This window comes from Malurus melanocephalus, unplaced genomic scaffold (genome assembly GCF_030028575.1).
Source record: "Malurus melanocephalus ecotype Western Australia unplaced genomic scaffold, MMel_1.1 scaffold_81, whole genome shotgun sequence".
Taxonomy (NCBI): domain Eukaryota; kingdom Metazoa; phylum Chordata; class Aves; order Passeriformes; family Maluridae; genus Malurus; species Malurus melanocephalus.
In genome coordinates this window covers 62,268-87,201 of record NW_026623313.1, presented here as the reverse complement: position 1 = coordinate 87,201, position 24,934 = coordinate 62,268, and the positions used below count along the sequence as shown (strand labels likewise).

Here is a 24,934-nt window from a genome sequence, read left to right as displayed (position 1 = left end):
GGGAAGAGCGGGACCGCCGCCAAGCCGGGCCTGAAGCGGTGCGGAGCCTGAGCGCGGGATGTCCGGGGGAGCCTCCCCGGCAGCGCCTCCCGGGCTGCGCGCAGGGGCCGCTCCATTCATTCCTTATGGGTTTTATCGGAAATACGTCTCGCCGTGTTTTCCGGGGCCCATGGGGCTGTGTCTCGCACCCCCGGACCCGTGGCTTTCCCGGGTGGAGAGCAGGGGAAAAGCCGGAGACCCGCGGCCGGACCCTGCCAGGTGACTGCGGGTCCCGCGCCATCAGGAATAAGCTCGTTTTCTTTCTTAGGCTTCCTCMGAAACTTTGGTTCCCATCTCCCACCGGCTGTCTTCGGGCACTTTTCCCCCCTTTCCTTAAATCCGTTGAAGGTGAGGGGTTTTGAGGACTTCTCTGTCTGGAATCGTGTCTGCTCCCCTTGTAGCAGCAACGAATTAGTGCACTGCTGCTCATACTGAGAAGATTTTATTTATCTAAATTTCTTTTACTGCTGTCYAGCTTTTCTTCACTGTGTTTGAAAACGGTGAAACTGTTCTACCAAACTTCTACGGAAAGTTCAAGCCATACTTCCATCCTCCTTTAGCCATTATTTGGCCTGCCAGTTTGTAAGTTTCTCCTTTTTAACAGGTTTTTAGGTGGAGCACACTTACTTTTGTTAGCTCTTTTCTGTGAGAAAACATGGCTCTGCTAAAAGTGCACGGACCTGTCCGGATGCGCAGCATGCAGACTGGAATTACAAAATGGAAAGAAGGGAGCTTTGAAATTGTGGAGAAAGACAACAAAGTGAGTCTAGTAGTTCACTACAATGTTGGAGGAATTCCAAAGACATTTCAGGTATGCCAGATATTAAGGCTTTTGTTTTAACAGTGCATGGATTGTGCTCTCTTGTGAACAGCTGTCCTCTTCAAGGCTATTAAGTGTCATTCAGACTTCCCTCTGTCACTGTGTCTTGTTCCTAGTTATCTGAACACTAATCCCTTTGTATAACTCTCCAGTAAATTATTTACACGTGTTGTTAAAGGATCTACCRAGGTTGGCATTGAGATACCACTGAGTGGGAAGAACCAAAAAAGCAGAGGAAAGTTACAGTAGTATAGAGCATCGTGGCTTATGTTTCAGATTTTTGGAGCCTGTAACCTTTCTATTACTGGCACATTTTCATTTTCTAGAGGTGAAGATCCTGACCATTTTGTACTAGCTGTGTTTTCCCAGATGAAGTGTAATGATGTTAGCACACCTCTAGCCTTTTGCTTGTTTATACAAGGYTTTGCTGAACATTAGTTGTTACAGTTTTAGGTTTTAAATGCAGATGCAGATCACCATTAAAGATTCTCTTGAAATATTCAGCCTAAMTTTTTCTCATTCTATAGTTGTTTTCAGGCTAGGCTTCCTAGTTTTTGTGCAAAATGCCCAGATTGAAAGAGGAGAGCTTTTTCTGTGAGAAATACATATCTGTTTTAAAAATACATACAGGATACAAGAGTGTTTGGAAATAAAAAATCCATCTTACTTAGCAACTTTTCAACAGCCTAAACTGATCTAAATGTTGGCTTCTGCTTTTTCATGGCACTGTTGTTTTTCATTGGTAATGTTCACCAGTCCTTTCTCTGAGCTATTGGTTTCTGTCTGCAGGTGCTGTGAGAAAAGGTTCACTTTCTTTTTGTAAGATTAGGTTTTTACTGCCTTAGTGTGCTGTAAAGTCTCACCAAAGAATCCCGCAGCTGGTGTTACCTTGAAGTCAAGGCCATGAGGAAGTTGTTAGTTCTGGATAGTTCCCACCTGTGTTACTGTAGACTTGAAAAGAMTTGCGTGCCCTTCCCATGTGCAATGCTGTGGCTGCAGTTTTGGTTTAATCCGATGTTGAACCATGTTTCTCCTGAGGAGAGCAGTCTCTTCTTCCCCTTGTGCATTCCCTGGGTCCMTGGGTGCTTGTTCTCACATGCTCTTTTCTGCCTGGATGAGTGATGTGGTGTGRCAGTGACTCGGGAGGGATGAGCCTACAGAACAGCTAACCATGGCCTAAAGGGGCAGGTTTTGTGCCCAGCGTCTCATGTCTGCTGTCTCTGGCACTTGTCAGATTTCTTTGTSATCTCAGTGGAGGGTTTTCACAGGAATTTGGAGAAAGGACTGAATGCAGGAACTAGTGGAGGGTGTGATAAACCACCATGAAGCTGGGACTGCAGCAAAGGAAAAGGAGGAAGCTTGTGCTGGAGTGCAGTTTGTGTGAGCCAGCCCCAGGCTGTCAGCATGCCACTTCAGGTGTAACAAATTCCTGATGATCTGGCTTTAGAAGTGACATTCCCTGTTTTTTTTTTTTTTTTGACAAGCTGCTCTGAGAGGACTGTGGGTGATTTCCCTGCTTTTTTTTTTTACTTTTCTGTGATGAAGCATTTGGATGGATCCAGGGTTGTATTTCTTTCTACAGTGACTGGTGTGTCATCAAATTTCTTCTGTCAGATRATATGTTTTAGTGATGTTTCGGAGCTTTGACTAAGTTGCCCYAGGTGCTAGATGTGTATTAAGATAAATACTTTGTTTCTGCGCACCTACCAACACTTTGTGACAATGTCTGGGTCATAACAGGCACGTGGAGAGTATGGATGTAGTCTTCTCCTGACAGGATTTTGAGTTTAAATRGGTTGTTTTGCACTGAGATGGTGAAGTAACTGTAATCCCATTGCACTGGACTCAGTGTTCTAGGAGAGGATGAAAATCTTGCAGCCCATTACTCAATTCTTAGATCTTTGAAGATATTTTTAGCTTATATTTTAAAAAATCTCTTAACGCCCCACCAAAAAAMCCAAACCCMAAACAAAAGGATTGAGCASAAGGTGTTCAGAAGTATAATGTTTCCATTGAAACAAGCCCTTAATTTCTGATTGAGGTGGTTTGCCAGCCTCTCTTACAAGCTGCTGTTGTGTCTAGGTTGGTTTTCTGAGAGGCTTGAGGTCCTAATGGAGAATAAGAAATCTGATTGGTGGACATGGAGTGGACATATTTTGCTATCTCAGTCTTTCTGAGCTACCTTCAAACTCCATGAATAGTAGAACCTTTACCCGACAGCCATTTTTTGTAGGTGACTTAGCATGAAGCAACAATTAAGCAAAGTTGCAATAAAGTAGTGGCGGCATCCTTAGGGGCCACAAAGTGTTATTTAAAGTACTCCTCTGTTCAGCCCTAACCCTGAAAGTTTTGACATCACTTAATTGTTACGATGTTACAGACTGAGCGTGTTTCTTACTGACTTACTCCCTCAGCAGATTTTTTAAGTAATTTCAAATGTGTTTTTTTCTGGGAGCAAATTGTAAAGTGAGAAGTTTGTATCTAACATTTGAAACTTTCCTCATGTTAAATYGTATTTCAGACTTGGTGTGGAAGTTTTCACTAAATGGAACTTTATGAAGTTGTTTTTCATTCACATTTAAAAATGCCATACTCAATAGGAAAGCAAGTTTCAGAAAGTTTATCCAGGGATGCAGAGACTGTTGAGCAATAGTGATACTGTCCTTTCAGTTCTGTCAGATGCCGAGGTCATAGATTGCATCCACGAGGTTTAATGTTTGCTTGAAGTGGAGCAAGGAGAAATATTTTGGTGGGAGTCTCTCTTGCCCTATTTGAAATATTTTGTTTGAATTTGTAAGTATTTTGGCCTTTTAAAAWTGGATTTATGTTTACAGTCACTTTCTTGTTTTCAGTTAAGCCATAACATCAAAACCGTGACCTTACGACCAAATGGCAGAAAACTGTGCTGCCTGATGCTGACACTAAAGGATACCAGCTTCCTGACAATTGATAAGGTACCATTTAAAGATGCAAATGAAATGCGGATGTATCTGGATGCAGTCCATCAAGACAGAGTTCATACTGGTAAGTGCAGCTGTTGTAAATCATATTATAGCATTTTGGAGAGGAGGGGTGTTGCGTTTTCTTTTTTTCTGTCTTGTCATGTTTCACCATGTCCAGCAACAACTAAGCCCCAGGCAGCTGCTCACTCAGTCTTCCCAGTGAGGTTGGGAAGACAATGAGAAAAGTGAAAATRAGGAAATTTGTGGGTTCAGACAAAGACAGTTTAGTAAGTAAAGCAAGAGCTGTGYATGCAAGCAAAGCAAAACAAGGRATTCATTCAACACTCCCCATGGGCAGGCAGGTGTTCAGCCATCTCCAAGAAAGCAGGACTCCACCATATGCAATGGTGACTTGAGAAAACAAACACCATTACTGTGCCTCCCTTACTTCTTCCCTAGCTTTACACACTGAACGTGACATCGCATGGTGTGGGATATCCCTGTGGTCATTTGGGKTCAGCTGTCCTGGCTGTGTCCCCTCCCAGCTTTCTGTGCACCCCCTGCCTCCTCAGGGGTGACATGAGCAGCTGAAAACGCCTTGACTCWTTGAGAGCACTGCTCAGCAATAACTAAAGCATCTCTGTTATCAGMACTACTTCSAGCACAAATCCAAAGCATAGCCCCTTRGTYGCTACTGTRAAGAAAATKAACTGTGCTCCAGCCAAAACCAGCACACGTCTTCAGCACATTTTGTCCTCCTTGTGTTCCTGGCTTTCTTTGCACTTCTGTAAATGCCCATTTCTGGTCTCAAACCAAACAGAACCTCATTTTTTGTTTTATGYCTTTCTCATGCTGAAAAATAAGCAGAGATTAACATACAGGATTTGTTAATGTTGTGGTTGGTGTTTGAAAGATGTCTGTTTATCACCCATGAACAATCTCTTTGGTTTTCATTTTACTTCTTACTTTATTTTGTTTTTTTTTAAGGATAGGGACTCTGCTGCCAAGTGACTAAATGACCACTATGAGGGATATCCATAAACACATGCTTATGTCTGTGCTCTCAGAATATTGTGGTCTGTTGGCAAGAAATATATTTTGTCCTTTCCAAAATCAACTCCAGCTAAACAACATCTTRCAAATACAAATGCCAATCAACATCTTTCAAATAAAAATGACAATCAAATCAAATACTGTGTACTTTTTCTGTCAGCTGGGAAACCTTCACAAGGATCTGGCAGCTTTGGAGGTGTGCTGGGCAGCAGGACCACACAGAAAGAAGCTAACAGGCAATTCTCGYACATAGAGAACCAGGTTTGTTTAATCGTTAAAATTTTCCTCTCTGTTTTTAATCTAGTCCTCTCTTCCTCTTATTCTTTTATTGTACGTTGTAATAGCACTACAAGTACTTTACATCCAAAGTATTGGTAATCTAGAGAGCTTGGAATAGATGTGTACAGGGTGGTTGGCAATAGCATTTATTTGTGAGGAGATGTATCTTCTGTATGAGTAAAAAAGGTCAGTGTCTGGCTGTGGAAGTCAGAATAYGTTCTTCAAATGTGAACTTTTAGGCAGAGAAGAAGGAGAAATTGAAGGAAAGTACATGATTTAGACTTGCGTTTCACATAGTGCTGAATCTCCCTTTGCTTTATGCTGAACACCTTACATGTATGTGACCATGTGTTAGCATAGGTCTTAATGTGTTTAGTAGACATTGGCCAAATGTGTTCATCAAAAACCTGCTGATCCAGGCTTGTGTCAGAATAAACTTACTGAATTTGTGTCATTTTGCTGACATTTTTGTAGAAATTTCACAGACTTTTCCCCAGAAGTTGTTTTCCTTCAAAACATTTTTGTTCTTTTTCTCTCCAGATTTCATGGTGTATTTACTGGCTTTAATTTACTTGTTATCTTTATGAATATACTTGTATTACTGCCCTGAGGGAGACTATTTCTGACATTGTCCCAAAACTAATTCTACATGCTGCTTAAAGGCAATCTCACAGTAAAACTTAAGGCTGTGTATACAGTGGTGAGATTAGACATGTTCAGTTTTCAAGTCTAAAATTGACCAACATTCCTTAGTCAACCAATTATTATCTCTTTCCATTGCATTACACATGGGGTTTGCTTGGCCCAAGGCTGTCAGGGCGCTGTTTTAATTATGTGGGATTTAATACAGCTTTGTAATATTTTTAATTGTAATACCACCCAGGATTGATGTGGGGATAGTTAGGAATCATGCCTTGGGTTTTTTAATGTCAAAGCTTGTAAAGGAGATTTTCAAAACTAAAGTTCAACTGACTTAGCATTAGAAAATGAGGGGAAAGTGGTTACTGCAGTAGAGTTACATGTTTACAACTTGCATGATACAGTCAAAATTTTATTAGTGTGTAATTAGTGTTCAAGCTSTCTGAATCTATTACAAGTAGCATCTGCCTGCTTCTGGATGCTACACTGTAGCAAATTAAAAAATTGTGGAAATTACGGAGTAGACTAAAGGTGGTCCTGTTTTCACTCTTCGGTTTTCTCTCTGGCTTCTCCACTTGGGTTTTGCAGACTCCTCCTAAAAGAGTGACTGTGGAGAATAAGGAGGAAAATACCTTTCGCAAGGTGCTGGGTACCCCAGCGAGRGGCTCTGTTAAGAATACTGCTGGAGCTGGGACACCGAGCAACAGAGTGAACATTTCAGCATCTCCTGCATCATCAGTCCCTCACAGAACAGGCTTGTTGGAGAGTCGGTAGGAAGATTTTCATACTATAATACTGTTAAARTTTAGCTCTTTATAGAGCTACAGGTGGAAATYGGAACACTGAGATGTAAGGAGGGAATACAGTTCTCCCTCTAGTTTTGCTGTTCCTTTAAATAGGACATTAGTACATGCTTTTATAGCCTCTGACTGGTACTGGCACTAGAGCTTTAAGTACAGCTTAAGAGTTGGGCAGACCAAATGCTTTTCTGTTTGTTACAGAAGTAGAGATTGCAGAAGATAGGTGCAAAATGCATGGAAAACATTGACAAGCTCTGGTCATTTGAAATAGGGTCGTTTAGTAACTTTTCTGAAAGAATGACCACAAATTTTTCTGTYGTCAGTGAAAAGAGGAAAAGAACACAACCCCCTGGTTCAGAAATGAGTGAAGATTATCCCAAAGAGAATGATTCTTCAACGTAAGCAACTGTTGTTTCTGATTTTAAATTCTTTGTTCATTAGTAAAGGTATGTTTTTCTGAAAAGAAYGCTCTCAGCCACTTGGAACAGGCCAGTCAGCTTGTGAACACATTGGGTGCTTGAAATGAGGCATGTGTTCAGAGTTAGTAAGAGAAATAAGAACTACTCCAGCAGCTGATTTGCTTGAACTGACACATGCAAATTTTGTGTCACCGTTCTTTTGTCAGCTACATCAGTCGGAATTGTCAAATGTACTATAGGTACTTTGACCTTTTTCAAAACAAAATAGATAAAGGGGAATTGCCATTTGGAGAAGAAGCTCCCTGTGTTTGAGGTCAGATTTAATTATAAGTAGGAGGTCTTGTTTAGATGAATTGTTAAATTTATCTGCGACTGAAGTTTGTTCATGGTCAAGTATTACAAGTGATAGGAGAGAAATGCTTTAAAACAAGTTATAAACATTGAGCAGCAATATCCTRTATCTTCCATAACTGCACTGAATTCCATCTTCTTTCTGTAGAAATAATAAAGCCTTGAGTGATCCAGCATGGAAGTACTTGAACAGTAGCAGAGAGAAACAGTTGAACCTGAAGCAGGCTGAAGAGAATAGGACATCAGGTAAAAAAAAAAAAAAAAAGTAAAGCCAAATGATACCTAGCCTTGACCAGTACAATTTTACCTCTTCGATACTAGTTTAGCAAGTTGCTGCAGAGATGGTTTTTTCTTATCTGTTTTCCCTATGCCATTAACTTCGTTGCTTCCTCCAGAGCTGTATATGAGATGCAAATAATTTTTCTTCATTTTCAAAGCCTGTCCTGCTTTAGTGAGGCCTTGACCTTTGTTCCTGGGGGCTGATGCCAGCCCATGAGCCAGTTTGTTTGAAAATTCAACAAGCAGCCTCAAAGTATTCCAAGCTGCCCTTTCCCTTGGGAGAGGATTTCTGTAAACTCCTTTTTGCTTGCTTTCTTATTTATTTTTATAAATATTTTGCTATTAATGCCCATGYGAGCTGTAGGCTGTTTTTTGTGATTAAGATGTGTAGTGTTTGCTTTTACTTCCTTATCTCTTCCCCAGAATTTACAGGGGGAGCTCTTTGAGGCCAGAACTTTTGTCCTGTTTGTACCAAAGTTCTGTTGGATACTGCTGTGGGACAAGGCTTTAGAGACAATACAGAAATAGTAACAATATGTAGATAAGCTAGTAAGCAGCACTGTTCTTCAGTTTTATGAATAAGTACTTAGCTTCTTTCTCCATAAAGAGGAATGCATTCAAGACCTTGTTTTCATGGGAATGCTGGTGGATACATTCTTTTTTTTTAGTGCAACTCTGATGGCACAAATGTGTTGTTGGAGCAGCCAGTAAGGTGAATGTTTACCTCTGAATAGTATAGTGCACTTTGGGTTTGATGGAAGATGAATTGAATTTAATACCATAAACTCCATCATATCTTTGCTCACATATTAATAATATTCACATTAGTATTTCTAGGCGTGTGTATTAGTTGTCTCCCAACCAGTTCTGGAATACAATATTTGAGAATTTTTAAACGGTTTGACTAAATACTTTCAAATAAGTTGTTTGTTGTATAAATAGCTGTGTAACCTAGAACAAAACGTCTTGCCTTTCTTTCTCTTTTAAAGGTGTTTTACCACTGCAGTCATCATCCTTTTATGGTAGTCGGTCCTCTTCAAAAGAGTACTCCACCGGCAGTTCCACCCTGGACAGGTAGGATTGATTCACCAGAATGAACTGTAAATGGCAGTTGTTTCCCAGGAATTAGGCTCTTCAGTTTCCTGTGTGTTGATTACATGGTGCTTATATGCWTAACATGGTGGATTTTGTTGGGTTTTTTTTTTTCCTTCAGGAGCACTGTCCAGTTCTTCAGTGTGTCTTCAACTGCCCTGCTTACATCTACAAACTCTTAGTTACTGCCTGCAATAGAAAGACTTTGTAAAATCACTCAAGTCTATCAYAGTCRTTRTGAATRACTCTAGAAGGTTGCAATTCTATAWAAAATCTGAAAGTTTAGTCTGAACCCTTGATTCTTTTTTCCCAAGCAGATAAATAGCGTGCAATTCTGTATTTTAGTAATAGTATTTTAGCAAATACTAAATCCTGCTGTGCTTGGAATTCTTCTGTGTTAGGTGCTGTGCAGTCAGACTCTCGGTCTCTGCCCTAGATAGATGAGATGAAAGATCAAGGGAGAAAAGAAGCATTGTCCATGTTTTAAATGTGAGGAATTGAGGTCCATAGTGATTACCTKACAAGAACAAGAGACTGAAAATGAAGACTCTGGCCCAGATATGAATTTTAAGCATATCTTGAGAGTGGTGGTCTCATGCTATGTAATCATTCTCCCTATCATACAGTGTGGAGAATTATAAAATGTTTGTAAGACCAYAGGCTTGATTACACTGTATGTACACTGGTGGATATGAGGAAATTTAACCAAGCTAAGTATTTAAGTGCTCTGTGAAGAAGTGTTCTGTCACACCTCTTTCATTGTGATACATGCCAGTTACTTTGTACGGCTTTACCAGCCCTTGTCTTYCACAGTGCTGCAGTTCCAGTGTGATGGACTATACTATAACTCTTTAAGAGAGCATTAGAAATCATACCCTTCTTATGCTTTTATGTTTCTAGGTCTAGTGTATCCAGCCAGACACCTTCAGCCAAAAGAAGCCTGGGATTTCTTTCTCAACCTGCTCCTCTTTCTGTTAAAAAAATGAGATCTAATCAAGAYTACACAGGATGGAACAAACCCCGAGTGCCCCTTTCCACCCATCCTCAACAACAATTGCAAGGGTAAATTTAATTTTCTTTATCTAGAATGCACACTTTGATCATCAGAACATGCACATTCTTGTTAYAATTACTTAATTAAAAAAATAATCCTGAAATTAATTAACACTGAGGTAGGGAGCACTCTTCCTAGTTTGGAGGATATGTGTTTTTGAATTCACTTCCTGGAAATTTTAGAGATAYAGTAATTTCAGGTAATTTATGTTCCTTTTATTTCCTTTAATGATGATTTCTGTCTTTACATGTGTGTGTGTGTATATGTGTGTATATATATTTGTGTGTGTGTATATATAGAAAAATAATTTTTTTAAAGTTTGATTGTAGAAGGCTCATGGGTGCTTTCCTGATAAATGCTACCTCCCATGAGTTTTCAGGTTAGTCTGAAGGGCTGGGGAACAGCTCCAATAAGAAACTCTGGGGGAGTGGCTGGGGTGAATGTCCTACCTATTGGTTGTGCCATGTTTAACTCTGGCAAGTTTGCACATTGACCATTAGACATAACGTGTTAATTTTTTTTTTGTTGTTTCAGATTTTCAAACTTGGGAAACACCTGCTATATGAATGCTATTCTACAGTCCTTGTTTTCTATTCAGTCTTTTGCTAATGATTTGCTCAAACAGGGGATCCCATGGAAAAAAATTCCACTCAATGCACTTATCAGGTAAAATTCTCTTTCTGGGAAAGCTGTTTTCTACTTTGTTACTGAGAAGCTGTTTTTATAGTACTGAAGCATCTTTGTAGAAGGTCATTTGCATGTATAGATAACAAAAGAAATCCTAGAGCTCTYTGTATTTTGGAGCTTTACTTTTGAAGTAAGACATAGATTCTTAAAACTTGTAATACTGAATACAGGCATTCCTTTACTAAGTTTCTAGTGGCAGAGTGAAATGCTTCAGAAGAAAATGCAATAAATTGCAAAATAAGTTYGATACCGAAAAGCTTAGAATTTTAACAGCTGGAGTTTAAGCTGGTCACTGACTTCACTTGATATGTGGGGCCTTTTGTTCAGTAGCTGGGGAAAGTGTTCAAGTTTTCATACTTAGTCTTTCTCTAAATTCAGCTATTTGGGATTTTTATTACGTTTTCTCCTGTGCACCTCATTTCTTTTCTGTCACTAATAAGGTGCAGGATTATCAGAACCATTTGTGTTTCTATTTCATCATTTTTTAATATCTCTTGAGGTAATTTTCTGTTTTCACTGTSTCATCTTGAACTCTTTCTGCACTACTTGGGATCAGAGGTTGTTCCATGTGCCTCTTGAAATGTCCTTTCTCTAATTCTTGTAGAAAGTCCTCTGAAGGTTGTGCTCCATATACCTAATGGGCAGTGTGTGATCCTGTACAAGTCAGAGTTGATACTCAAAGCATCTACTTTGTCTTCTCTTGGTTTGGCTATATCATCTAACCTGGTGACTGTTTTTCTGGTTGATCAGTGATTGCCTATCAACTGTGCTGTGGTTTCCTAACATGCTTCACTGAGCAGCTGTAGAGGGCTAGGACAGCACACGCTGTTCTTGGAGTTCAGCAGAGTAGCAGAAATTTGTTGAGCTGCAGTAAACTGATCAAATTCTTGGGGTAACTGAGTATTGGTTGGGTTTGGGATGCAAGGGGATTATATACAGGATTTCCCTGTCTTTGGGTGGGGGGKTTTTGTATCATGGAATGTGACATCTTCCTATCACTTTCCCATATATGTAGCATGACTGAAACTTGTGCTTGAAATATATTTGGTCTGTATGTCCTATGAAATTGTAAAGTAGTTGCAAGAGATAACTAAATCACAGTAGCTGAGAGACACAGGTAAAGTTAATTTCAAAAGTTTTTTAGCAAAGCTAACAGAAGCACTWGCTTGAACCAAGGAACTCCTCATGGCTCTTTTTGCTACAGCTGTTTTCTCAGTTATAATGTTTTTACTGCTGAGAGAAGCAAGGCTTGAAAATGAGTGGAAATTTTAAAGTAAAACCTAAGTAGAAACGATTCTGATCATTCAAGTTGAATTTAATGATTTTGTGTTGCTTATTTTGGTGCCTTGTGGTATTACATCTCCTGTCAGTACAAATGTTTTCAGAAAGCATTATGGGKTTTTTTTTCTCATTGTAAAAGAGCATAAATAAGTTTTTAGAGCTTTATAAGGCTTTTCTCTTTACCTTAAAAGATTGTGGATTGGTTTTTTCATTTGAGTGCTGTTTGATGATGGCCTCAAATGAGATCTCAAAATACTTGAAATGGAAAAGGTTAATTATATATGGGATATTTCATACAGAACCCCTGGACCACTTATCACAGGAGAAAAGCTTTTAGGAACTCTTAAAATTAGGTATCATAAGTTCTGTTTTGTTTCTTTAACGTCCTGGAAAACCAACCAGTGTTTCATTGCCTTGACTTCTGCAGACGTTTTGCCCATCTGCTTGCTAAAAAGGACGTCTGCAGCCCTGAGGTTAAGAAAGAGCTGCTCAAGAAGGTGAAAAGTGCCATTTCAGCTACTGCAGAGAGGTTTTCTGGATACATGCAGAATGTAAGTATCGTATTGTCTGGATACAGTTATGGACTGCATTGAACACTTGTCAAGCTTAAGCTGTGTTTGACGGTGACTTTTGATTGAATGGCAGTGATTGCTGCTGTTTGTTAGAGCAGAACTGCCTCAGTATAACTGAATGCAATGAACTAAACAATTTTCCCAATCTGTGCGTGTTTGAGAAAAATAATTTGAATGAAGTTGTACAAAATCTCTTTGTTGCATTTACCCGATTTCTAGGATGCGCATGAGTTCTTGAGCCAGTGTCTGGATCAGCTGAAGGAAGACATGGAAAAGTTAAACAAAACTTGGAAAAGTGAACCAGTCCCTAGTGAGGATAACTCACCAGGACGTGCTTCTGAAGACCTCTCAGCCACCAAAGTTTATACGTGTCCTGTTATCAGTAATTTAGAGTTTGAGGTTCAGCATTCTATCATTTGTAAAATGTAAGTGTGCTTGACAGTTTTTTTCAGCTAACCTTAAAAGGTTAGAAAGTGTTCCCATCTGACGTGATTTCATCTGCAGGTTGTAAACAAAATTAAGAACTATGTTTTATTCAAAGTTAGATATGTAGAAAAATACTCATTTGTCTAGAAATGCTGTGAACTTCTCACCATGCAGTCTGGTGCTGCAGGCCTTCTTTAAACAGTTTCATACCATCTCATTCTTCATTACATATCCAATGGAAAGTCTTTGTGCTTTGCTCTTTGTGTACCAATTATATGGGAATAGAGAGAAAAGGGGTTTCAGCCAAGAAATGTTTCCTTAAAAAAAGGAAAAAGGGGAAGTCATGGTTTTAATTTGATCTTTCTAAGGACTTCCACGGAATGGCATTTTCTTCCGTCTCTCTAYGTTCTTGCAGAAAAATATGTAAACCAGTACATTTGGGCATTCATTGTGTATGACCTGTGCAGCAGATTTTCATATGGGAATGCTTCATTCCACAGAGTTTTCCAGAACACAGATATTTGGGAATATTGGTTTGGGTATAGTTAATTAATTCTATAGAACAATTAAAMCTGAAGTTCTTCCAGGTAATAATTATGGAAGACAAATGATCATAGGGTCTTCTTTTTTCCTGGAAAAATTAAACGTAAGAAAAACTAGRGGGTTTTGTTGGTTTTGGTTTTTTAGAGGCTTTCTACTATTTTGTTTCTAAGGACAGTTTGAAAGTATTTCTAGCCCTTCACTTCTGCTGGGCTGGGCTCCGTTGTTTTCTCCTTAAAAGACTGAATGAAGGGGTGTTCAGCTATAGCAGTCACTTTGATTTCCTTTATACCTGATTGATTGCCTCTCCAAAGCAATCTGTGCATTTTTGTTCTTGCCCTTACACAAATGTTTCAAMTCCTAGAGCATCAAAAAGAAATTGCAAGATCCAACTTTGTCAAAAGCATCAAACAGTTCCATTTTGATGAATAAAAATATGATGATCAAAAAATATATTTTTACTAGGAMGTCACTTTACCCTAAAACATGCAAGTTCTCATTAATTTTAAGTTTATTTTTCATCAGACTTGCACAAGCGTGTTTCTTTTTTAGGTGYGGTGAAACGGTCACTAAACGAGAACAGTTTAATGACCTCTCCATTGACCTTCCTCGAAGGAAGAAATTCCTTCCTTCCAGATCGATCCAGGATTCTCTGGACCTCTTTTTTCGGGTGTGTACTTGGAGGGGGTTTTTTATTCATTGTGGAGTGTGTRTAGGTTATGTCCCATATGGAAATTCTGATTGTACAGCTGATTATTAGTTTATGTGACAGTGGTTGCAGGCATATGAGATAATGAACTTTGCACTTTTTTGAGGTTGTCCATTAACCTATGGGAGTTTTTATTGTAAAGTGCTGTGCAGAAATTAACCAATGTAAAATAGGTAAACTTCCCAATTTTGTGGTGAAAGATTTGAGGTGTAAATTAATACAGAGAGAAGGGAAGCTGTCAGATTGGGATAATCACTCAGGAATTGCAACTTCCTGTCCTGGGCTGGGATGCTTCAACAGCTTGTGTACAGGCCTTAATTAGCATGGAGGAAAAAGGTCATGCTGGTACAGYAGTTAAAATTAATATATATAATATGTGGATGCTCACTTTGTAAGTAGATCTTCAAGGTGAGGCTTCTGAAAGCTAAAAACATGCCTTAAGTCTGAATTGGTGTTGTACTTTGTCATTTATTGAGAYAAACCTTTATTTTTCCTCCCTGTACAGATAGTCTTTTCAACAGGTAGAATTATTAGCATACTTTTTCTTGTAAAAGCTGGTAGAGGTCTTAAGATTTTTAAAAATTCCTAAATTTGTAATGTTGTAATTTGGCCTCACTTCAGGTAAAAGGTTGTAGGACTATTTAATATACCAAAAAGTCAGATAATTTCAGGAAAGTAATGCTTTTGATGTATGTTCAGAACTCTACTTTCCTGCAGCATATCCTTGATAAGTTTAGAGGAGGCTARCTTTTGAGGAGCAAAGCAGAGGTTTTGAACAAGAGGGAGAAAATTTCATGGCATCTTTCTCCATCKTAGGTTATTATAAAAAAACCCAAATAAATCCTGTGTCTGGGAGAGAAAACTGTAAACCTCACAAGATTATCCCCTCCCTTTGGAACCTAGTTTGTCTTAATGGTGGCTAATTCATGGGTGTCCAGTAGACTTGCAGGAAAAATTGTTCCTATATTAGTGGGTACATTTATCAACTTTTAAGGTCTGCTGCCTATCCTCTTATTAAATGCCCTCTTATTAGGTCATACTGCTGTTTTGAAGAGTTTGTGTGACATGTATGATGTACTTTTGGTGGAGATCTGTGTGATGTGTCTTTTGTTCTACAAGTAATTTCTCTGGTCCCTTGCACTCCCTTATCTAGGCAGAGGAGATTGAGTATTCCTGTGAGAAGTGCAATGGAAAGTCTGCCGTTGTCACACACAAGTTCAACAGGCTTCCCAGGTAAATGCTGGCACCTGTTCCTCTCCTTCCTGAAAGCATGTTTTACAAAATTGCAAGCAAAAATCCTGTGAAGGGTAAAGCTGGAAACATGAGTAGGACAGCATGTACAGTGGTCAGAGTGTGACAGAGGTGCATCTGCAGTCAATCTTCATGCTGTTCATCCGTTTTGCTCTAAAGAAGCTCTCTTGGAAACCTTCAGCAGTACTTGTTTCTTCCTCTCAATTGCTACACAAGGAGGACTGAGTTTTCCCCTTCTCCTTTTCTTGGGGTTTCTGGGATGTGAATGAAGCAGATACAGTAAATATMTTCTGGAATTTTAATATTGCACAAGTTGAGTGATGGACAGGGCCATAATTACCTGTGTCTTGCAGATGAGAGTTGGTCAGCATTTGCCTTCTACCCCAAAGTAGCAATTTGGTTTGATCAGATGACTGCCTTTGGRAAAAAGGGTTACTTGGATTTTGAATAGATTTTCTCTGATTTGTGTCTTGAGATTAACACTTGTCCTCTCGTCTCTCTCAGGGTCCTGATTCTTCATCTGAAACGATACAGCTTCAATGTAGCATTGTCTCTCAATCATAAAGTYGGGCAGCAGGTGGTTATTCCAAGATACTTAACCCTGCTTTCCCACTGTACTGAAAGCACCAGGCTGCCACTGACACTGGGATGGAGTGTCCATTCTGCCATGTAAGTGTACAGCTTTGGTCCTTGCTGTGCTAATCATGTATGCCACAAGGTAGGCWGTTGTCAGATCTCCAGAGGATGTCTGGGCAAGGAAACATTACAATTATGCAGCTTTAGATGTGTGCTGCTGATTTGTAGTGATGCTGTCATAAGAACAGGTATGGAAAGGAAGCATGATAGAAGCAGTAGGTAGAGATGGTCAGGCATTATCTAGGGAATATTAGGTAAGATGATATTCTTTACTGTCCTTGAAAATAACTTCATATTCTTAAAAAGAACACTTGTGCTTCAAAATGTAGGCCTCTCAGTGCAAAGTAATCTAGATTGCCTTTCCCTTCAGAGCACTCTAATTCTGCTCAAAGACAAAACATCCTACCTTTTTCTGCTATTTTCCACTTGCACCTCCTGTGCTGTCATTCATTTTTCATTATCTTTCCTGTACCACTGTAGTATCTGAGCACTTTGCATGCTGAAAATACTCTCTTCTTTTCTCTGACAGTTATTTCTGTACAGCTGTCTGACTTGAGACACAGAGATTAAATGTGCTGGTTGTCACATAGGAGGTGTGTGGCAGAATAAGGAGCAAGAAACCCTCAGGTCTCTTGTACCCCCTGCCTAATGACRTAGCCAGGCTATCTGTAGTAGGCTWGGRCACATCTGGTGTGTATGTTCAGYACTGTGGCAGGTGTTGTGCCAGATGTTTAGTGGTGTATGAGATGTGAGTGGATGTTTCCCAAGAATTTGCTCCAACAGTAGAAATCTCAAACACCAAAGTTTATTTTAACTAGAGCAGCAGTAGTTGGAAATAGCTTTCTAATGTTTGGAGATGTTTTTAGTCATTGAAACCATTGTGATTGACCAGGGAGTGCAAGGGGAACTAGGCTGGAGAGAAGCAACCCTGGTTTGAGGGGGAAGATTAGAACAAGATTTCTGCAGTGGTTACCATCTGTTTGATACAGGTGTAGTGATAGTGATGGACTTTTAGGAGCCCATGAATGGATTAAATGGAGCAGGAAGTTTAGAATAATCTAGGTAAGGGAGGAGAAATGAAAATGTGGGATATGCCAGAAAACCGGCTGATCCAGACACCAGCAGGAGACTGTGGTTTGGGAGCAGGAACTCAAGAGTTGGTGGGAATAARAAATAAAGGAATGAGTTGTCTTGACATGGGAGCTGAGAGCCTTTAATTTGTGAGCTGGTCCCTAAGGGTGCATCGCTAAGAAGTGAATCAAGTTTAAAGGATTATGTATGGTTTTGAACAACTGTTGTTTATTTATAGTGTGATGAAGTTATTACTGTAAATCTAAGCAATTAGCAAGTACRTAATGGTATTCTGCTTGTTCTTTTGGTCATGGATTTGCATGCATAGCAGACAAGTAAGCACTTATTTTTTAAAGACTGTAACTGCTGCAATAAATAGTTTGCTTTTTTAATAGCTCCCGTCCATTGAAAGCCTCCCAAATGGTGAATTCCTGTACTGTAAGCACTTCCACACCTTGTAGGTGAGTTATACCTCTGAAATGTCCATGTCCAATGACCTGGGGTTTTGTGGCATAGTTTGTAAGGCATTTAAAAATTTTCTAGTTCTTTTCTATTTTTTTATGTTGTAAATTATTTCAGCTCCTGTCTTTTTTCATATCTGAATTTTATTGGTTTTACTAGCTAGCTAGCTGAAATTAATGTCAATGGTGCAATTTGCCTAGTTGGCACGATCACCTTTGCACTTCTTTTGAGAACCTCTGGGGACTTGAAAATAAGCAAAGATGATTTTTTTCAGGGAGAAGTCTGAGCATCAGAATGAYAAGTAGATGGTTGTCAGATGATTTGTCAGTGTCAGTTATCTTAAACTAGTCTGCACTTGGAGTTTCAAGTCACACATATAAGGAGCAAAATTATTTCTGCTTCTGCAATCTAGCTTTTTGTTCTGACTCTGTGGAGCCAAAATGTGTGTTTTGGGAGTGGTTGATTCCTTAAGTTTATTTGTAAAGATGGGACATCCAGTTTTTGATACTGTGAAAAATGTGATATCACACTGGATGGCTTTGTGTTGAGGGGTGCCTAAAGACCAGATTTACTCATAAAGTAGAATCATGATTCCCCAGACTCCCTTGCCTTCTTCTCTAAAGAAGCAAGAATTTGTCTTAATGGAAGGGCAGACAGGAAAACTGAAAAACTTGTGCAGTTTGTATCCTGATAATGATGTGAGAAGTCCTATGTCCAACTTAGTAAACTCGAGAAGTCAAATGTTTTATACCAAATTCTGTGTGTTACTGTGGTCTTGTCTCATTGAGTTCTCTTTGGGATTGTGAACTAATAAAGTGCAAAATCCTTGGCCTTATAATAGCAAGAGCCACACAATGAGTAATTTAATGTTGTAAGCTAYTATTGCAAGCTTCAGGTAGATATGTCAGTTAACCCCATWAAACRAACCTGTTCTGAAAACCCTGACTGCTRTGTTAATAAACTGTCACTGTCAGTTGTTGCAGTTTGTTCACCAGTTGAACAGTGTGAAAGCACTACTTCAGCAGTTACTTTGAGCTGTGTTTGTATGATTCTACAATGCCATTGAGTTTTATAGCCATATTTTTAACTTACAGAAAATACACTTTCAAGTCAAAGAGCTCTGCAGCATTCTGTGTAGATTCTGACAGCGATGATGAGCCATTGAAACGCTCTGTTGCTCATAGCCAAAGGTTGTGTACCATACAGAGCAGAGATCAGCAACAACTGCAAGAAGAGCCAGAAAAGGTAAGGGAAAAACCCATAAACTTTCATGTACTAGATCCTGTATGTGCTCATATCTTCTGTATGCTTTTTTTAGCATAAACTGAGTGAAATTTATGTCAGATGAGGTTTTTTTTTCCTAATTAGCACTGCAGTGCCGGAAGGGAGTGCTTGTCTAATTGATCTCTCTCTACAGTTGTCTTGAGTTCCCAYTGGGAACAGAGGTAATTGCATTGCAATTGAACTTGAGTTTTCAGGTTATGTATACCAGCTGCTTAGCAGTTTGGTCAGTCCTTGGGGTAACTTTCACTAATAATGTTCCTGGGCTGAAGTATAATGTTCTATCAATAATAAAAGTATGCAATAAAGCCCTTGATTAAATTAGATCCAGTGCAAGCTGGGCTAAGCAAAATATTCAGTTGAGAGAATTTCATGTACATCCCATCTCTGCCCTCTTTTAAGTGTGGCTTTTTAAATGCTTGTAGAATCTGAAGCTATCAGTTTTTGGAAGTGGACACATAGAAGTATGAAGAGACCAAGTTCATTGGTGTAATGGCACAGTTAATTTCAAATTGCCTTTGAGCTTTTCCTTGTGTCTAGTGTTAATGCTGCCAAGATACTTTTTTTTGCCTCTGTCAGGGYAGTGTATTAGCAGGTAGATGAGTTGTGTGGGGAGAAATTATGACCCAGAAGGGAATAGAAGCAGCTTAGAGGATTATCTTRTAGTACCACTTTCTTCTATTAAGAGTGTTGCAGGCCTAGTGCTTAGGAAAAGTCTCCYGCATCTCTGCGTCTGTAAAGCTTTTGCTTCACTGAAGTTTTTGATGATATAGGGTTATTTTAATCATGCAGAGACTTGTGGCCTTGATTATGGCATTAAGGGACAAGTGTAAATCTGGATGAATGGCAGTAGGTAACAAGAGGAAGATATCTACAGTTTCTGGTTYGATGAGAAGATCAAACCAAGGGAGGATCCTGACCCAATATTTAATAAATTATAAAACAGAAACTGAGTATTAAACTTTTAAAAGATCCAGAACTAGGAAGAGCTGCCAGTTTGATGAAGCTCAGAAATACAGATTAGAATGATCTTGACAAATCTGAGAAACTGCATAAAAATAGGAGGGGTTGTTCAATAGGAACAGGCTAAAGGTGCTAATCTTACCAGGATTAATCAGCTATAAATGTGGGATGAGAACAGCTGGGAAGGCAGTGGACCTTCAGAAAGGGCATGAAAGGTGACAGTCACAAGGTTAGGCAGGTTGAAAGTGGAAGTATCTAGGCAGAGCCTTAGCCTGCACATTGTGTGAAGTAACTCTCCTTTTTTCCTCAATGTTGAGGTTTAGCTGCAGGTCTGTATCCACCTTTGGGCTCTGGACTGAAAAGAGTTGTAAATTAACTGGAGAGGGGCCAGAGGAGAGAAACATGAATGGTCAGAGATCTAGAAAGGAAGATTTTGAGAGAGAGAGCAGGCAAGTGGTCTTCAGTTTGATCATTAAAGAGAAACCTATGCAAGGCTTTTGTCTTCAAGGAAGGTGAAGAAGTTAAGAGAAGCACTTGAGCTGTTTTCTGTGCCTGCAGTGCACAGAACAATAAGTAATAGACTAAATTGCAGACAATAATTTTTAGATTAAATATTAGGGAACACTTCCTGATGCTCAGGATATGTAGGGATTGAATAAATTGCTGTGGGAAAATGCAGAAAAGCCTTTGCTGAAGGTCCTGCAACTGCTGTCCTGCATGCCACATCTATACCTGGCTGCAGCTGGGGGAAGGAAATAAGCTTGTCTTTGAAGTCCCTCTTATGTACAGAAAAGGTATTTCAAACTGTCCTAACTGATTCTTCCTGGAGTTTTGTTTGTGAGGAAAAGTAGGTGGWTTTTATCACACAAGGCTTGTAAGTGCAGAAATTGTGGGAATAAAGCATGTTAATTTGAATAACAAATTAATTACAGGCTTTACAGCTTGTTGTGGGAAAGAGACACTGGTGGTGATGATTCCACATAAATTATTTTATTCTGTGACCGTGCACATTGGCCACTTCTCAACCACAGGCCTGACCCAATCATCTGTTACCATTAACCAGGTTCTGTGACCTCAGTGTTGCCCTGGGGGACCTGGTCCTGGTCTTGGAAGTGGCAGTACTGCTGCTGCACCTTTTCCCTTGCTATGATTCTCAAAACAGCTGTGGATGGGGTTGCATTAAGGGCTTGGCAGTCACTTTATCTGGCCAGTACATCCCCTGCCAGGCATTCCTTGCAAAATGTCCTTGCCTTGTGGGAGAACAGCTGGAATAGCATGTGTATATGGCACTGGGTTGTAGGGGCAAATAGAAGTTATCCWGCTAAACAGGGCAGAACTGCAGTTCCTGTGGTCTCTGGCTCTGCAGATGAAGTAGTATTTGAAGGACTTCTTAAAAATGCTTACTTAAAGCAGCCTGTCTTAGTGCCTAAGCTATTTAAAATTTATGCAAATAATGTCTAATAGAAAAGTTGTATTCAAATAATGCACAGATGCTGCCAAGTCTTTAAAGTCCAGCCACTGAATTAGTGGTAGTTGTTGGCAGAGAGCCTGGAACTAGGGTTTGCTGAAGAGCTAAACCAGTTTTGATGTTGGTAGCCTACAGGTGCAGGGAGAGAAATCAGAGAAATCAGTGCATAAATAGCTGTGAGGAGAGAGGTTTAAATTTGTCACTTCTAATTCTTGGAGGGCAACATGTCTAGCACAAGCAGTTTAGTTGGCTAATTCATTTGCTAATCTTGTTTGATAAGTCAGTTTTAATACAAAATGCATGCTGTATTTAAGTAAAAAGTAGCAGTAAAAATGTGTTTTTGTTAATTTTAACGAAGTTTTGAGAACCATCCTAATGCTGTTTGGAGTAAGATCTGGATAAGTACATTTTAATAGAAACTATCTTACTCCATTTTTAACATAATATAGGAAAAAAAATTCTAAGTATATGGTAAATAGTGTAATTGTGTAAACATGCATATGTGGAGGTTAACCTCTTGATTAACAGTTAATATCAGAATGCTTGAAGTTACTATATTATTTGCAAATCACTGTGATGTACGAGTTGATGAACATCATCTTTAGGAAAATGAACTGTAAAAAGGAAAATTGAGAATAAGTCTCAAGTGTTTTTTCTGTCTTTCAACTTATAGTCATTCCGTTCTTGGGAAAGAATAATCCCTCCCTTTCCCTGTTTAACTCTTTTCTTACTTGGTTTGCAGTCCTGCCCTCCTCCCTCTACTCACATCAAGATTTCATATGGCAAATCTGCAGCATGAAACYTAATTTTAATTGCTCTTCATACCAGCCCAATTTCAGTTTCTATTCTTCTATCCCTGTATTCAAGTTCAGTTACTCTCGTGTTGTTGCTTCATCCTTTATTAACAAACCTGGAATTTCCCTGCTTGTATCTCAGCACCGACTTGCCAGGGGCTTGAGGATTCATYAGAACCTAAAGGGGAAACATGCTAAAGAAAAGGAAGGAGAAGGGAGGAGTTATCTTGTGTATGCTAATCCACAGAGCCTGTAAAAACTCGTTGTAGTGTATATTTAAATAATCAGTGGAGTAAGTGTAGCTACAAAGGCTGTCTCTCATTGAGTCTCATGTAACTATGTTGAATGGAACTATGGAGTCTCATGGAACTATGTTCCAAGTTCTCAGTCCCTGGGGTTAACAAAACTTTTTTTGAAATCTCCACAGAAATGTAAATTCGTAAATGTGAATGTAAAACTGATGTTATATACCTGTTTATTCAAACACTTAATCATACCATTCATCCCTAGGGTTCAAAAAGAAGTAAAATGGAGGGTGATAAACCTGAGCTGGGTAATGCTGGTTTTGATGGAATGAGCGAAGATGAGTTGCTAGCAGCTGTCTTAGAGATTAGCAAAAGGGAAGCTTCTCTGTCTCTGAGCCATGATGAAGATAAGCCCACAAGCAGCCCAGACACTGGTTTTGGAGATGATGAAATTCAGGAATTGCCAGAAAACCTGGAATCTATGGAGATGGACAAACCCAAAATATTATTAGACTCAGGTAAGGCAAAKTAACTATCTTAACTGGACTTGTGAATTCCCACTTGGAATAGTGGGTTAAAGCAAGTTACTGATAACATCAGGCTGGTAATGGCTGGTGGCAGGAATTGGATGCAAGTGCACTGCTGAAACTGCCTGATTTCCTCCGTTATAGAACACAAAACTTTATAATTTCCCTGTATATGAAGCATTTAGTTCACTGAACTGTGAAAATGGATTTTCTTGTAAGTCTGTCAGCTCCATGATTCAAAGTTAATTTCCATTTTTTTCCTCTCTTGATTAACACATGCTTCCACAGGTTCCTGTGCCAGACAATTTAATTTCCTAGTACTTGGCCACATCTAGAACTGAATCTGCCATAAGCAGAAAGCATTTTCATTTCTGTAACTGTTGTAGCCTRGGCAGCATGGTAGCAGTGTTCACATGGCTGGTGTGCAAGAGGGCTGCATACCATCTGAATGCTTTCATAAATGCAGCTATTTTGTTACTAGTTACTAATGGATTTAGTTATTATCTATGTAACTTTTTCTAAAGCTTTTTATGTGAGAGTGGACCCATAATCATTAGAGACTCCAGKGAATTATGGCCTCTGACAGAGAGACACAGTTAAGTACAAGGAGGAGCCTGTGTGATCTCAGTGTGGGAAAGTCAAGTCTTCCTTTAGCCAGTATATATGGTTTGTCATTTGTCGTGTGCTACATGCTTCCAGTCAGGTTTTTAATTTCACTAGCATGGAAAAAAAAACCAATATGCTTATGTCCTCTAAAAGCCAGGAGGCTAATTAACAACAGAATACCACACTGTYACCAGAAATTACACTTGTTGCAGTGGACAGCTTTTGACAGCCTCAATGATGGAAGGCAGCATATAAGGATAATATTATGTATGTGATCAGCCTGATGTGTGCCCTCCTTTTTATACAGTAATGCTGCTTATGGTGGTGTGAGAGASAGTTGTGATAGAATGTGGCCACATAAATGTATTTGTCTCCAGGTTTTCTTTGGAAAGTATAATGTAATTATTGGAAGGCTCTTTTGTGACACTTAAGCAAAAAGTATGTTTTTAATATAAGTTCTGTATTTCTTCTTACTCTGCGTGTTTTCAAAGGCCATGTAGTAAATTCTGGTTTGTTTCTCATCTTAAGAGGATTAAACTAATGGATTATGTCTGTGGTGCTGTTGGTCTTGTGTTAAGGGTTCACAGATATTGAGACTGCCTTGTATTAGCCAATCAGCAGATTTTGAAGTCTGCACAGGGTAAAATCATGAAGTTTCACATGCTGCTGCCTGATAGTTGTTGGAGCAGGTCCTGACACTTTCTCAGTTGCAAGCAAGAATGAAAGTGTCTTTCAACTGCAGTAGTGTAGGCAGTGGTTGAATGGATGTTCATTCCAGAGGTTTCGTAAAGTGCTTCTGCCATAGTGTTTGCTTCAAAGGTGAATGAAAAAGTTAGAACATTCATACACCTTTAAAGCTGTACATAGTGTTCACAAGATTGAGGGCCTTACCTGAAGCAAAAGGTGCACATTTAAACAGTGCTTGAGATTTGTGCTTTCTTTCACCTTGCATATGATTTGGCTTTAATTGTGGTTTCATCCATTCGACTCGAAGGTATAATATGCAATGCAAATTTTTATAATYCATGGTTTCTTATAGAGAAATTCAAGTGTCAGCTTCATGGCTGCAGAAACCTAGTAGTGTGTGGCTTCTGTAGATAAATTTGCAGTTTCTGAGTGAACATAAGAGGCTAAGAAGAGAACAGGTTCAGGGATTAATCAAATGGTTCATTATACACCAGTTAAAATGAGCATAAGATTCTGTTTTGGAGCTTTTTCCATTTGACTCTTGTGTGGGTATTTTATGGCGAGTGARCTCACTGTCAATAGATGTCACTATGCTGCAAGTATTGTGGTGATTCAAAGAGGACTTAGCTGGTAACAAACAGAAGATCCAGGAAAGTGTAACTGTACTTTATGATTCCTTAGGTCCTGCCAATTTCACTGAGATAACTAAAGATTTTGATGAGAATAAGGAAAACAAAACTCCAGAAGGCTCCCAAGGGGAAGTTGACTGGCTGCAGCAGTACGATATGGAGAGAGAGAGGGAAGAACAAGAACTTCAGCAGGCACTGGCTCAAAGCCTTCAAGAGCAAGTAAGAAATAGTTTTCATCCTTAAGTTATCTTGCCCAACACTGGACACCTGAAAGCTAAAAGAAAAAGCTTGCATTCAGGCAGTAACTGCAAAGGGATTCGTCTGCTTTTTAA

The 24,934-nt window shown here is 39.3% G+C and overlaps 1 protein-coding gene across 1 annotated transcript in view; it reads left to right on the top strand.

Moving 5' to 3' along the window:
* The window catches only part of USP37 (ubiquitin specific peptidase 37), a 32,749-nt gene that overhangs the window by 327 nt on the left and 7,488 nt on the right, over positions 1-24,934 (top strand). Inside the window, exons 2-19 of the mRNA XM_057367557.1 lie at positions 644-850; positions 3,712-3,883; positions 5,015-5,115; positions 6,361-6,542; positions 6,896-6,970; positions 7,491-7,588; positions 8,611-8,695; positions 9,614-9,775; positions 10,302-10,433; positions 12,163-12,286; positions 12,527-12,732; positions 13,826-13,943; positions 15,136-15,215; positions 15,738-15,902; positions 17,336-17,401; positions 18,497-18,647; positions 22,419-22,671; positions 24,655-24,821. Coding sequence (XP_057223540.1) covers positions 695-850; positions 3,712-3,883; positions 5,015-5,115; positions 6,361-6,542; positions 6,896-6,970; positions 7,491-7,588; positions 8,611-8,695; positions 9,614-9,775; positions 10,302-10,433; positions 12,163-12,286; positions 12,527-12,732; positions 13,826-13,943; positions 15,136-15,215; positions 15,738-15,902; positions 17,336-17,401; positions 18,497-18,647; positions 22,419-22,671; positions 24,655-24,821 — 2,493 coding nt within the window. The 5' untranslated portion in view covers positions 644-694. The remainder of the gene's footprint in view (positions 1-643; positions 851-3,711; positions 3,884-5,014; positions 5,116-6,360; positions 6,543-6,895; positions 6,971-7,490; positions 7,589-8,610; positions 8,696-9,613; positions 9,776-10,301; positions 10,434-12,162; positions 12,287-12,526; positions 12,733-13,825; positions 13,944-15,135; positions 15,216-15,737; positions 15,903-17,335; positions 17,402-18,496; positions 18,648-22,418; positions 22,672-24,654; positions 24,822-24,934) is intronic.